Here is a 13,782-nt window from a genome sequence, read left to right as displayed (position 1 = left end):
TTCGTTTATTTCAGCGGAGGTTCTGGATAAAGGCTGCGATTGGCTCGCTGGCGTGACATCACGGCCCGAGGCGGTCTGCGTGAGTCAGAGGTTGGAGGACTGCTTGATGCTGTGGAACGAGACTCTGCTGGATGAGGTGGGGAGCGACGTGGCACGCACCGCCCGGCTCCGAAACGAGTGACGGTCCTGCCAGCGAATCCAGCGCTTCCTGACGGCAGACCGCACCTGCAGACACACACACACACGAGCAAAGGACACGTTCGAACCAGTGACCAGGTGATTTTAACTCATGGGACGAACAGTGGGCCGAGTGTAGAGCCATGAGGAACACCACAGAAGGGAATACAAGAATCAGGTACCTCGCTGTTCAGGAAACAGTAGAAGACCGAGACAAAGAAACCCTGCAGAGACAGAGAGACGAGCGTCAGCCGACAGGGACGCTGAAACGTCGGCGCCGGCCGGAGACGGACCTGGAAAGACTCCAGCGTGGAGTTGAAGTAGATGAAGACGATTTGAGCAACTTCGTCTTCTCCGCCGGGATTCACGAAGAACAGCATGTAGGTGATTCCCAAGAGCGGAAGCAGCACCAGCGTCGCCTTCACCGCCTTCCTGCAGGGGCGCAGGAGCATCGGGAGAACGATCGCCAGCAGACGTTTCATAGAGGAAGAAGAAAACATCGGGTTAATAATAAACGAGAAAAGCACTCCGAGCACAGACCTCCCCCAAGCAGCTCACTCCCCCTCCGAACTGGATCTAGACCGTCCACACGGTGATCTGGATCAACACCAGAAGGTTCTAGATTGTTCTTGGTGTCTTTATACGCCAACATGAAAAGTCAAAGTGAGTTTTAACTGATTTTTGAATCCATAAATGATTGTAATGTTAAAATGTTTATACTTACCGTAATTGCTGAACTATTATGCGCACCTGTGAAAAAGCCGCACCCACTGATTTTTTAAAAAATATTTATTTTGTACAAAAATAAGCCACACATATTCGTAAACTGCAGGTGTCTACCGGTACATTGAAACAAATGATATTTAACGGAACACGGCTCGTAACGATATCCGCAGCAGGTCTCCAAGGTGAACAGCCTCTGGCATGTTAGATCAAGGGAAGTCGGCAAATCAGATCCGTAACTTCGGGATAAGGATTGGCTCTAAGGGCTGGGTCGGTCGGGCTGGGGTGCGAAGCGGGGCTGGGCTCGAGCCGCGGCTGGGGGAGCAGTCGCCCCGTCGCCCTCCCCTCTCCGCCCGTCGGAGGCTGCGCGGCGCGCGCGCGCGCCTGGCGGGGTGTCCCCGTCCCCCTTGCCCCCGTGCCCCTCATCCTCCGTCCGCGGGAGCGTGGTGCGGCAGGGGTGGGGACGCCCGGGAGGTCGAGGGGCGGCGCGTCCGACGCCGCGTAGCGGATGGCGGACAGGCGGCGGGGGACCGGGTCCGGCGGTCCGGCGGCGGCGACTCTGGACGCGCGCCGGGCCCTTCTCGCGGATCTCCCCAGCTACCGCAAGCGGGGCTTTCCCTCCGGGCGGGCGGGCGTTAATTTCGTAACGAAAATAAATAGGCTTTAACGAAACACGGCTCGTAACGAAAGTTGGAAAATATACGTAAATTTGCCACGTCGTTGCATAAACCGCAAGGTTCAAAATATTGGAAAAAAGTAGCGGCTTGTACACCGGGAATTACGGTACTTCAATGTTTTATGTGTTCATAAGAAAATAATAAAAAGATTTTGAAAAAAAAAAAAATGTTTATACTGACTCAATTCTGGATCAGAACCAGAAAACCTTTTTCATGATAATTCACATCGGACCCCTTTGATTTTTTTTTTTTTTACAGATTTTACAAGATGTAATTTTTTCTTTTTTTTAAATCCTGCATTATAAGTAAATGGGAAAATCCGGATTTTGTGTCGAGACGGGTATCCGGATCGCTCTCAAAATCGAATGGGATCTAAATCAGACCAGGACCCATGTTTAGATGGTTTTTCATCAAGATCCATCCAGCGGTTTTCCCTAATCCTGCTCACGGAGACGGCCGGTGTTGCAATCGGCTCCAGTTTCCTGAGGGACGTTTTTGTTTTCCTTCACTAGCAAAAGACGAAGGGCGCCTCTCATCATCACAGAAAGGTCTCACCTCTTTGACGGGTACTTCCTGTGCGGGCCCCGTACCTGTACTGGATGGTCTCTGAGGTGGTCGACGCCCTCAGTTTGGTCATCAGGATGCGGACGATGTTGAACAGGAAGACAAAGTTGATCTGAGCAGAACATTCGGATGAGATTTACGCCCAAAGTGCCGGCGGCCGGGCTGTTCCTGGGTCAGGCCGGTCTTACCAGCAGGACCAGGATCATGGGACCCTGGTAGATGTAGTCTGTATAAACACCTGCTCTCTTCCCAAACCAGCACCTGTCAATCAAATCACAACCTCCAATCAGTTCAGACGTCACGGATCTAGAGCCTTGTGTTGTTTCTGAACCCGAGGTAACCATAGCAACATCGCCGACACCTCGGTCGATTCACGCGGGCGACGCGCTAACCCGGGATTATCGTTAGAGTCATGTGACTTACTTCTCGTCGTCATAGTAAAGTTTCCCGAAAGCCCACGCCACTATGATTGGAAGAGGAACACCTGTAGACACACAATACAGGTACAGGTAGAAGGTAGAGTTAGGCAGGGACAGGTAGACGGGTAGAGAGATAGACAGGTGCAGGTAGACAGGTAGAGATAGACAGGGACAGGTAGACAGTTAGAGATAGACAGGTGCAGGTAGACAGGTAGAGATAGACAGGTGCAGGTAGACAGGTAGAGATAGACAGGGACAGGTAGACAGTTAGAGATAGACAGGTGCAGGTAGACAGGTAGAGATAGACAGGGACAGGTAGACAGGTAGAGAGATAGACAGGTACAGGTAGATAGGTAGAGATAGACAGGTACAGTTAGACAGGTAGAGTTAGGCAGGTACAGGTAGACAGGTAGAGATAGACAGACACAGGTAGACAGGTACAGGTAGAGACAGACAGGTACAGGTAGACAGGTAGAGATAGACAGGTGCAGGTAGACAGGTAGAGATAGACAGGTGCAGGTAGACAGGTAGAGATAGACAGGGACAGGTAGACAGGTAGAGATAGACAGGTACAGGTAGACAGGTAGAGAGATAGACAGGTACAGGTAGATAGGTGCAGGTAGACAGGTGCAGGCGGACAGACGAGCGTACCCCACCCGATACAGATGAACATCCACTTCCTGAGCTTGTCGGTGGCGTAGGTGAGGACGACGGCCGTGTGGAGGTAACAACCCTCACCGAACATCCAGAAGAAGTTCGTCACGTGGAAATAGTTGTAACCTGCCGTGACCAACCGGCACCACGCCTGAGGAGGAGGAGGAGGAGGAGAGTCCATGCTTCGGCTGCCACGGCTAAAGGACAGCTCGCACAGTTCGGCGGCCGCGTCTCCATGGCGACCGCTCTCCGTGTCCTACCTGGTTGTCCTCGGTGACGGCGGGATTCATCGTTAGCTGGACGACGAACCAGGTGGCGTTCCTCAGGATGAACGCCGAGATGAGGTTCCAGTGGATGATGTTCCTCAGACAGCGAATGCTCCTGCAGCACACGGACAGGTAACTCGCCTCCCCCGCGAGGCGCACACCTGCCGCTAACCCCGCCCCACCCCGACTACCTGAGTCTCATGAAGAGGACGAAGGCGAGCAGGAGAGCCCCCAGCGAGATGCAGTGACCCAGGAGGTTGATGACGACGGCGGTCTGATAGTGAACTTTACTCTTCCTCTGAAAGCGAAGAGCGAGTCAGCCTGACGTCGGACAGGTGAGACCGACGGGCAGGTGAGACCGACGGACAGGTGAGACCGACGGACAGGTGAGACAGACGGACAGGTGACGCTCAGGGAAAACGATGAAGATCCCCCCCCCTGGGTTCCAGAACAAGTCCTGGATCGATTCTACGTCACCGCGTTCAGTCAGTGTCATTTATCACCGCGTGCTGTTGCCGTGGTGACGACTGTTGTTTTTGTGAATAGAAATGAAGAAGAATCGTGTAAGCAAAAGAGCCTCTCTCTCTCTCTCTCTCTCTCTCTCTCTCTCTCTCCAATCAGTGTCGACCAGTAAATTGTTGACAGATTGTCTCAGTGGGGGACTGTTTGATGAGCGAGCACACGGACGGACGGACGGACACACACACACACACACACCCACACCTCTGTGGATTTAGACATTCACATTGACAGACAGACAGACAAACAGGCGGGTTGATGTCAACACATCCAGAGTGTGTGTCGTCCATTATTGACACCGGTACCACAGAAACGCGTGTATCCGGCGTTGACCTCGTTGACTGGCTCCAATGAGAGTTATACTTTAACAATAATTCCTTAACAGCCTAAATGTACGCATCGATCTGACTGGACTGATCGCTGATTGTATTGATCGCTCTCACCATAACAATGATCTCCGTGCACTGACTGTAGTTTCCTCGGGGAGCCCAGCTGCCGTTCGACTGACATTCCCGGTACACCTGGTCTGAACACACACATGGGCGTGGCGTCATACGTGACATCACGTGTGGCAGCGGGACAGGATGAAGATGTTCTGAATGGACCTCCTTCGTCTTCGCTACTTACTGCTGGTGTTGTAGTGGATGCCGTTGAACTGTTCTGGACAAGGTCTGGAGACCAGATCACCTGCTGGACTACGAGGCCAACACGTCCCAATGCCGTCCACGGACAGGTCGCAATGCACACCTGGAGACAGACAGGTAGACAGAAGGAGAGACTTTAGTGATTTAGGGTGTCCCTTTCTGCCATGAGCCCCGTCCGAAAATACGACCGCCCTCGGAGAGAGCAGCGTCCAGGCAACAGGTGAAAGTACAAACCTGAGGCGTTACTGATGGTGAATGTTTGATTTAGCAACGCCAACATCCTCGCTAGGAGAGGAGAGACGCAGGAAAGCACGAGTCAGATATCTGAGAAGCGTTCCAGACAGAACAACCAACAGGAAGACGGACGTGAAGTCACCCGTCAGGTTGGTCGACAGCAGGATCAGCGTTTCGCAGGTTAACTCTGCCGAGGAAGCTCGTCCAATCAGCAGCAAACACACGCACGCCACCTAAAGATACAGAGCGATGGCTTCGAATCGTTAGCATGTCAGCTAATCAGCCAGTTAGCTCGTTAATGGTCTGTCCTGCAGTCAGCTGGGAGTGATTGACAGTTAAAAACAACAACAAAAAACAGAAGACAACAGGTAGACAACAGGTAGACAGACAAGTTTTCAGCGGCAGGACGAAGATAAAGAAGCGGAAACAGAAGAAGCATGGGCCGAGTGCAAGACCCTGAGGAACACCAGGTTATTTGTGATAAATATTGTTAAAAGGCGGTTTAAATGTCGCTGGAATCCAAAGACTCTCCTCTTCCTCGCCGTTTGTTGTTTCTCATGAATAATTGATCGGGTAAACTGTGTGACATCATTATGCGGACGTCTGGTGAAGGCACGGTGACAGGCACCACTGAAGTCACATGACGAAGCTTTGATCATTGATGACTGACGGACTGTTAATCAGCTGATCACTCTCGGGTCTGTGTGTCTCTGCTGATTCATGATTTAGTTAGCGTGAGTATGTTAGCGTTAGCACACACTCATCCTCAGGGGGGGGTGGGGGGGGCATGCTTCATGATGCAGCAGCTCAGTGGGAGGAGCTACACCAGCTGGTACAGTCACACCTGCTAAATGATCATGATCAGGGGAATGCTACATGTGCTCCAGCTAGCTTGGGTGCATCAGCAGCAGTGAATAATTACTGACTGTTAATATTGATTATTGGCTTGATCTTATTGATTAATAAGACTGTGTTCCAGCAGGCGGAGGTTCGTTGAGCTGGTGGCGAGTGGGAGGATGAAGACCTGCTGACTCACAGCTCCTCCTCCTCCTCCTCCTCCTCCTCCTCCTCCTTCCTCCTCCTCCTCGCTATAATGACCAGAGGAGAAGACGCAGCGGCCGTTTCCGTGTCGGTGAACTTTTGCTTCGCTCGTCTTTTCTGATGCCGGTGAGGTGGAGCTGATGATGATGATGATGAAGAGCAGGTATAGACTAAGTCTTTATTCTACAGAGACCTGAGAATCCACACGTAGCTAATGGACGGGCAAAAATGACTTTAAACGGTAGAAATCTCGAGACAAACTTCTAAAACTGCAGAGACGTCGGGCTGAAGTTAAACAGCGTTCCGACGTTCCGACGTTCCGACCCGAACGCGCCCCGGATCCGCTCCACGCGTGCTGATGACGTTCGAGTCGTCAGCCCAAATGTTGGACCTCCTTTTGATCCGTCCTTCTCGTTAGCGTTAGCAAAAGTCCATTCCGACCCAGGACCTCACCTTGATTTTGACCCCTCCCCCTCCCCCTCCAGGTGGTAGGAGCTGATTGGCTCCTCATCCATTTTACGCCTGCCTCTCTCTCTCACTCTCTGTCATCGTCTGCAGATGTCTCTCGACCCTCTCTCTCATTTCATTACTTGTATTCTGGAAGCCAGACTGCAGCTGAATGTGTGTGTGTGTGTGTGTGTAGGTGTGCGTAGGTGTGTGTGTGTAGGTGTGTGTAGGTGTGCGTAGGTGTGTGTGTGTAGGTGTGTGTAGGTGTGCGTAGGTGTGTGTGTGTGTGTGTAGGTGTGCGTAGGTGTGTGTGTGTGTGTGTGTAGGTGTGCGTAGGTGTGTGTGTGTAGGTGTGTGTGTGTGTAGGTGCGTGTGTGTGTGTGTGTAGGTGTGTGTAGGTGTGTGCGTGTGTGTGTGTGCGTGTTCTATATATAGAAAGTTACTGGTTGGTAAGACATCAACACCTCCTCGATTTACATATTATCTCTATGTCCATCTCTCTCTCGCTCTGTCTCTCCCTCTCTGCTCCAAATTTCTATTTCAACAACCTTTATCGACACATTGTCCACAGACAAACATTGTTAAAGTATTACGGGAGTGAATGTGATCAATAATCATGTTAATTATGATGATCCCTGAAGGATCCATAGAAACCAGACGTGACATCAGCAAACACAACGTGCACTCAGTGATGACATCACAATGATAAACAATGACGTATAGAGCATGTGATCAGGAATTGGAAAAACGAACATATGAAGTAATGTTTGTTCATAAATAATCAATAATTAAACTGATAATTACGTTCTTAATCTGGAATTAAGTTTAATTGTCATTTACGTTTGTTAAAACGTTCAATGTAATCAATCAAACGTCCGACTGTGACGTCATCAGGAGACCTGAAATCCTTTCAGGTGTTTTTTGCGGCACGCTCCCCGCTGACGCGCACGCGCTCCTACCTGACTCAGGAGTTTCTCCATCTCTCATTCATCCGTTCATTCACGCGGGCGGTCGCGCGCTCTCCGGCATGCGGCGGTCCCGCTGCTCACAGCCTCGCGTGGGTCTTTCCGGTCCGGGTCGAGTCCCGCCGCATTTCGGTCCGAGCGGAGTGAGACCTGGATCCGGACTAGAACGGGTCTGTCCTGGACCTGGTCTCTCCGTCATTGACCGGAGGACCGGGGGACACTGACGGACGGTGCGCGGCAGCGCGGGCTGCCGGTGAGGGGGCTGCGGCTGCAGAGCGCGAACCAATCAGAGAGCGGGGGAGGGGCGGGGGGCTGTGAACCATTAAAGCTGCAATAATCAATTAAGATGTTGATTCCCAATAATTGGTGGAGAGTCTGAGATCCGAGATGTGAACTGATCCCGTTGCGTTATTATTGATTCGGAGATTTCTGTACTGATTGATCAGGAGAAAGTTTTATCTTTACGGGATCAAATTAACCCCGATGGGGCAAAGTTATGATGAAAACATGACGTCATCGTGTCAAGGGCCAGCAGCTGATCATATTCTGTAGGTTCAATAAGACACTAATTAGGGTGTGGTCCAATCAGCTGGAGGCGGAGGCGGAGCTACCTCTGCTCTGGTTCTGCTCTGGTTCTGCTCCAGGATCGGGTTTTCTTCTCGTGCTCCTCGTGATGAACCTCCTCGGTCCTTCCGGTTCTTCCTCGCCTCTTCATCCGGCGACCCGCTTTACTCCTCTTCCTCCTCCCCATCGAGCAGCACGTCCTCCTCTGGTCTTTAATTCAACGGTTCTGAGAAGACAAAGAAGAAAACCTCTCAAAGTTCAGCAGCGGCAGCTTCACAAAGTGGCCACTGGGTGTCGCTGTTTCACAATCCGGCTGCTGGACGTAGAACACCAGAAATTACAGGAAATTATATTCATGAAGATTCACCTCCGCTATGAATTTAAACACCCCGTCAAGGAACATGGATCCAGTTAGACCAGAACAGAACAGCGAGACGTTCCGGATGACCATCGTCATGCTGGTTGATCACCTGCAGGAATCCAGCGAAAGCTATCGTAGCTAACGCCACGGATGCTAGCTGTTTCAGCTAATCTTCAGAGAGAAAATAAAGCAGATTTGCTCGTCTTATCTGTTTTCTGCCGTTGGTACTTTGGCCTGTTCCGGATCCAAACGGTTTTATCGTCCGTCCGTCTGCGGTTTAATGATTGACGTGTCAAACGGAGGCCAACGCGCTGGCGAATCAGGCGCAGCGACGCCTCGTGTCAAACCGTTAGCCGCTCGCCAGAAACACAGTCAGAGGCTCTAAACGGGTGGAAGCGTGACTCTCCGGCTCGTTTATTAGAACAAATCTGTTTCATGAAGGTCGACACCGGTGCAGACGTGCTTCCGTGTGACCTCCACGTTGGCATGGATGTAAAGCGAAGCCTCCTGTGCGTGTGTGTGTGCGTGCGTGCGTGTGAGGTCATGCTAACAGGTCATGTCATGCTACTGTAAATATTTGCTGATTTTCATTGCGACTGGATGAAAAGGAGACTTTGAAGCAGCGGGAGGGCTACAGGCGGAGATGAGGAAGAGGAGCAGGGAGGTTCTCACTCCTCCTCCTCAGCTTGTTTTCCATTCCCCGAAGCGAAGGCTGTGATTATGAGTCAGGAAATGTGGCTGCGGCCGGCGCCGCGTTCTCTCTCACGTCTTGGAAGGGAATGTCCTGAACCGCCGCCGCTGTTGTTCCGGTACAAACACAAAGTTCAAACAGGAACACCGTCAGAAGTTAGTTAATCTGTCCGGATTATCTCAGAGGCACCAAATCAATCCGGCGATAATCTCGTTCAGATTTGATCTTTGATGATTCTGTAGTTTCATTTTCGACTCGGAGAAACAGTCAAATCGTTCTTTCCTGCTTTTCCACAAACAAAGAAAATGAGGAGGAGGATGATGCAACATGTGGAGCAGGATGGGAGGAGGATGGGAGGAGGAGGAGGAGGATGATGCAACATGTGGAGCAGGATGGGAGGAGGATGGGAGGAGGAGGAGGAGCTCCTCGCTCCCTATAAAAACACCCGGACGCCGCCGGACGGAATCCTGTTTCCCCCTCCAGACTGACGACGCCCGCCGGTTTCCAGAGGAACAAAGATGAGTCACGTCGACGTGAAGAACCTGAAGCCCACCTCCTTCGAGGAGGAGTACTACGACCAGTACGAGTACTACAACCTGACCGACAAGTACACGGGTCAGCCTCTTCCTCCGAAGGTTCTGGGCCGAGGTCCGTTTGTTTGCTGACGTGGTTTCCTTGTGTCAACAGAAGGCTCGGCCCGTAAAGGCCGGACGAAGAAGGAGTCCAGCGAGAACACGAACAGAACCAACCCGGCGGGACACGAGCGCAAGATCGTGGAGAAGCTGCAGAACAGCGAGAAGAAAGCCCAGGAGTGACTGAGGTGAGGAGAGGCTCTGCTCGGACCGCCGGGTCCAAAGAGGCCCAACCCCGCTCGGACACGTTAACTCTTTGCTCACCAACGGGAGAGTCGCTGGGATCGGTGTCGTAGAGATTTCTGAGTTCTGAACTGACCCGGGACCCGTTTCTTCTGATCCAGGGCGACTCGGACGGCTCATCCCGGAAACGGACCACGCAGAACAAGACGCACAGGCGGCCGGAGCGTCCCGAGCGCAGACGGTGAGGTTTGACGCGAGGGGAGATCCGGCAGATCGCTGTAGCTCCGCCCTCCCGGGGGGGGGGGGGCGTGGCCCCGGGCCCTGTTCGGACCACGGCGGTACACGAGGAGTCTGCTTGTGTCCCGTCTTCTTCTTCTTACGCACGATGGAAACACTCGATGACGAACGCACGAAACTTCTTAAAGACGACTCGCTCCGTTAGCAGCGTTGCTAACTGCGTCGCTAACTGGGGGGGCCCAGTTCAACCAGTCACAGCGATGTTATATCCCAGTGACGAGCGGTCGAGAAGGAAAAAAATATACATAAAATGATAAAATAAAGATTTTGTTTGCTGTATAATTTGTGTGAATTTGTTAATCGTTTAATAACATAAACGTTTTGGTGACGTGTTCAGACTTACTGGTTGGACGTTAAACCGCAGGTGAGGCAGACGGTTGCTCCGCCTCGCGACGGAGGCCGGCCTCCATGTGAAGTGAATCTGTCACAAGGTCGTCTCCATGGAGACAGACACTTACTGGGTCACTGATGAAAGTCCACAGCTCATAGTTTATTCCCCGATGCTTGACTGAAGGTGCCGTAGCCGTTTGGTCAAATGCTGCCCTCTGGTGGTCGATGGAGGAGACGCGCCAGAAACCGGATCCTAAGGGGTTGAATTCAGTCGTCCCTCACAGGTGACTCCCCGGACGGGATGAAACCGCTCGACTGAGAAAAGCAACAAATTAAGTTCCTTAAAAGTGGGACGGGCCCGAGACGCAGTCCAGGTCCACACAGTGAAACAGCCCTCAAGTCTCCCCGATTAATCCCGAGCCGACTTCCAACGACCAATCAACTCCTACGCAGGACTAAATGTTGGTGTGAGTTTGGGCGAGTCCACAGAGGCGTGTTTCTGATGATGATGATGATGATGAACTACGAATCAGACGAAGAGGTGAACAGCAGCAGAACTTTAATAGCTTTAAACGTACACTTAGCCGCAGGCTAACAGAACGCTGTTACACTTCATCCCCTTAACTTCAGAATCAAACGTGGTAAACGTGCGTCGCTCCAGATCCCAGGGGGCGGAGCCTAAAGCAGAAGCAGCAATCACTGGCTGTCAGTTAAACATTCGCCAAACATTCATCGAACGCTAAACGTCCACTGAGCCGCGCGGGCAAAACGTCTCCACGTCGCTCACTGGTTCTGACCCGGCAGCATCCCCAGCAGGCCATTGGCGGTGGTGAAGAGGTTGATGGGCGAGGAGCCGTCCGTGATGAGGGTGGACTTCAGCCCCAGCGACTGGAGCAGCTTCACCTGCAGGAAAGGTGAAGGTTAAAGGCCGCCAGCACGGAAGCCCGGTGGTGCCGGATCATCATCATCATCATCAACACAAAGCAAAACAAACTACGCCACCGTCCGGTCCTCTAAAACCTGACCCCGGTGGGCCGAGCCAGGGCCCGTGTCGCCCCCCCCCCCGGCGCCGTCCAGTACCTGCATCTCCGGCCCGGCTCTGGCGATCTCCTTCAGGGTGTCGCTGCCCAGATTGTGCATCAGCTGCTGGAAGCGGTCGCTCTCGATCTGGGACAGACTCTTCTGCTTCTCCACCTCCAGGCTGTCCATGTGCTTCTTGTAGCCCAGCTCCTGCTCGCGGGCCTTCGCCAGCCGCTGGAGCTCCGCCTCCTGCTCGCAGGCGAATCAGAGAGAGAAGCGTTAGCTAACGTTAGCTATGATCGCTAGCCGCGTTGAAATGTTAACGTTTGACGTCGCTGCGTTTCTTCCGACATCAGGATTTATTCGTAAAACTTCTACTGAAGCTCGTGCTCGACGCTTTATTCTGAAAGTCAAACAGGAAGTGGCGACGCACCGCCTCGATCTCCTGGGCTTCGGCCTTCAGCTTGGCCTCGTTGACGGCGGCCTCTCCCTGGATACGAGCCGCCTCCGCACGGGACTGGGCCTCCGGCCTTGGCCGCTCCGGTGCTCTCCACGGCGGCGCTGGAAGACACGGCGTTTAGAGCCCCAGTCCGGCCGTACTGGTGCGTCCCCGGTCGACCCGGTAGACCCGGTAGACCGGCCGGTACCTGAGCGCCTCCAGCTCCAGCAGCTCCTTCCTGGCTCGCTCCGCCTCCGCCTGGTCGGTGATCTTCTGTCTCTCCAGCTTCCCCCGGGCCTCCTGCTCCAGACGCTCCGCCTCGTGTCTAAACAGAGACAACTTTACTCTCGGGCGTCCCCCCCCCCGGGACGCGGCGGCCGCGGGTTCCGTCGGACCTGGCGGCGGCCTCCTGGGAGTTGGTGGTGATCTCGATGGCGAGCTGGACGCTCTTCTGCAGGGCGTCCCGTGTCCTCTGGTCCACGGGCTCCACGGACTGGATGTCCACGCTGCTGATCACCAGGTTGTTCTGTTCAAAGTGGAGCGTGGGACGGACCGCCAGCTTCTCGTCGAAGCCGAACACGGCGGAGCAGATGATCCGGTTGGAGTTCTGCAGAAGGAAAACAAGTTCGTAGATTTCGGCGGCGGTACACGGTCAAATACTAGTACTTGTACTACACCTAAATACTGAAGGACTGAAATACGAACCTTGTGGAAATCGTCGAACTGCACGGAGGCGACGGCGCCTCGGATTCTAGAGGCGATGGCTTTGCTGGCGTCGCCGATGAAGTCGGGTACCGAGAACAGAGCCGCGGCGTCGGCGTCGTCTCGAGACTTGATGTCAAAGTGCCTGAAGAGAGACACGGGGGGGGGGGGGGACACACACGAAGGGTTTGACTGCTCGGGATATCATCTACTAACGCACCTGTTAGCTAGTTAGCTTCTAGCTCTGCTTAGCTTACAGTGGCCTCTTTGCCCCGTTAGCCTAGCATTAGCTTCTAGTAGCCTTTTGCTTAGCGCTTCCTTCTATTCCACCTCATCTTGAAGTTTACTCCCCCCCCCCCCCCCCCCCCAGCTTTGAGGTAGCCTTTAGATATTAGCCCCCCCCCCCCCTAGCTTTGAGGTAGCCTTTAAATATTAGCTCCCCCCCTAGCTTTGAGGTAGCCTTTAGATATTAGCTCGCTAGCTCGACACAGACGCCTTTATTCTCTGGAGCACTTTGTTAGCTCTTATCGCTAACGTGCTCTTCCGGCCCCCCCCCACCCCCCCTTGTTTCCAGCTACCAGTTGTAGGAGAGCTGCAGCTGCAGCCGGGCGTGGTCGGCCGTCTCGATGACAATGATGTCGGTGAAGAAGTCGGGCCCCAGCAGGAGGCAGATGGCCTTGATGACGTTGGCCCTCTTCGGCTTGTCCCCGGACAGCGACAGCACCGTGAACTGCTCGTCGGGTCCCAGCATCACCATCTCCGGCCCGAAGACCACCCTGAGGACGGGCGCGGCTCGTCAGCCGCGCATTCAACGCCCCCCCCGCCCCCCCCAGGACACGGAGCCTCACCGGGCCTTCTTCTCCCTGTAGTCGTACACCTGGACGGCGGCGTTGTGCGGGACCCGGTACGAGACCACCCTGGTCTTGTCCCTGGTTTTGGGCTCGCCGGCTTTGCTCCGGTCGGAGCGGTCTGCCAGCGGGTCCTTCGGGGAAGACAGGAGCGTCTCCACGTTAGCCGGGAGCTCCTTCTGCCACAGCTCCTCGTCCTGAGTCAGCATGTAGGTGTGGCCAATCACCGCTCGCACCTGAGAGGCAGAGAGACGCGTGATGTCATCACCATGTCATCGTCGCCGCCGGATTCCAATGAATGGACGTCGTCGCCTCGGACCTTCCCGGTTTTCATGTCCCGGACGTAGATGCCCTCGTTCTCGTCCAATGGGATGGCTTTGCGCTT

At 53.7% G+C, this 13,782-nt stretch overlaps 3 protein-coding genes across 3 annotated transcripts in view; 1 reads left to right on the top strand and 2 right to left on the bottom strand.

Annotated features, from left to right (window-relative positions):
- Positions 1-84: 84 nt before the first annotated feature.
- Positions 85-7,345, bottom strand: LOC137905268 (corticotropin-releasing factor receptor 1-like). Its single transcript, XM_068749483.1, has 14 exons — positions 7,325-7,345; positions 5,020-5,110; positions 4,878-4,928; positions 4,627-4,746; positions 4,443-4,525; positions 3,672-3,778; positions 3,475-3,595; positions 3,212-3,365; positions 2,565-2,625; positions 2,330-2,402; positions 2,168-2,253; positions 471-609; positions 360-401; positions 85-225 (listed from the first exon to the last, which is right to left on the bottom strand). Exons 1-14 carry the CDS (start codon positions 7,343-7,345, stop codon positions 85-87), a joined length of 1,290 nt encoding a protein of 429 aa, XP_068605584.1.
- A 2,055-nt stretch (positions 7,346-9,400) lies between these two features.
- On the top strand, positions 9,401-10,334 carry nupr1b (nuclear protein 1b). The gene is made up of 3 exons (XM_068750266.1): positions 9,401-9,561; positions 9,634-9,766; positions 9,923-10,334. The coding sequence occupies exons 1-2, from the start codon at positions 9,465-9,467 to the stop codon at positions 9,759-9,761; spliced, it is 225 nt and encodes a 74-aa protein (XP_068606367.1). The 5' UTR covers positions 9,401-9,464; the 3' UTR covers positions 9,762-9,766; positions 9,923-10,334.
- Positions 10,335-10,930: 596 nt separating this feature from the next.
- The window catches only part of mvp (major vault protein), an 11,562-nt gene continuing 8,710 nt past the window's right edge, over positions 10,931-13,782 (bottom strand). Inside the window, 10 exon segments of the mRNA XM_068749717.1 lie at positions 10,931-11,291; positions 11,469-11,657; positions 11,842-11,934; positions 11,936-11,969; positions 12,056-12,172; positions 12,243-12,454; positions 12,553-12,694; positions 13,128-13,325; positions 13,398-13,633; positions 13,717-13,772. Coding sequence (XP_068605818.1) covers positions 11,172-11,291; positions 11,469-11,657; positions 11,842-11,934; positions 11,936-11,969; positions 12,056-12,172; positions 12,243-12,454; positions 12,553-12,694; positions 13,128-13,325; positions 13,398-13,633; positions 13,717-13,772 — 1,397 coding nt within the window. The 3' untranslated portion in view covers positions 10,931-11,171.

Source organism: Brachionichthys hirsutus, chromosome 16, assembly GCF_040956055.1.
Source record: "Brachionichthys hirsutus isolate HB-005 chromosome 16, CSIRO-AGI_Bhir_v1, whole genome shotgun sequence".
Classification (NCBI taxonomy): Eukaryota; Metazoa; Chordata; class Actinopteri; order Lophiiformes; family Brachionichthyidae; genus Brachionichthys; species Brachionichthys hirsutus.
The sequence above is the reverse complement of the archived record's forward strand: the minus strand, read 5'-3'. Positions and strand labels throughout refer to the sequence as shown.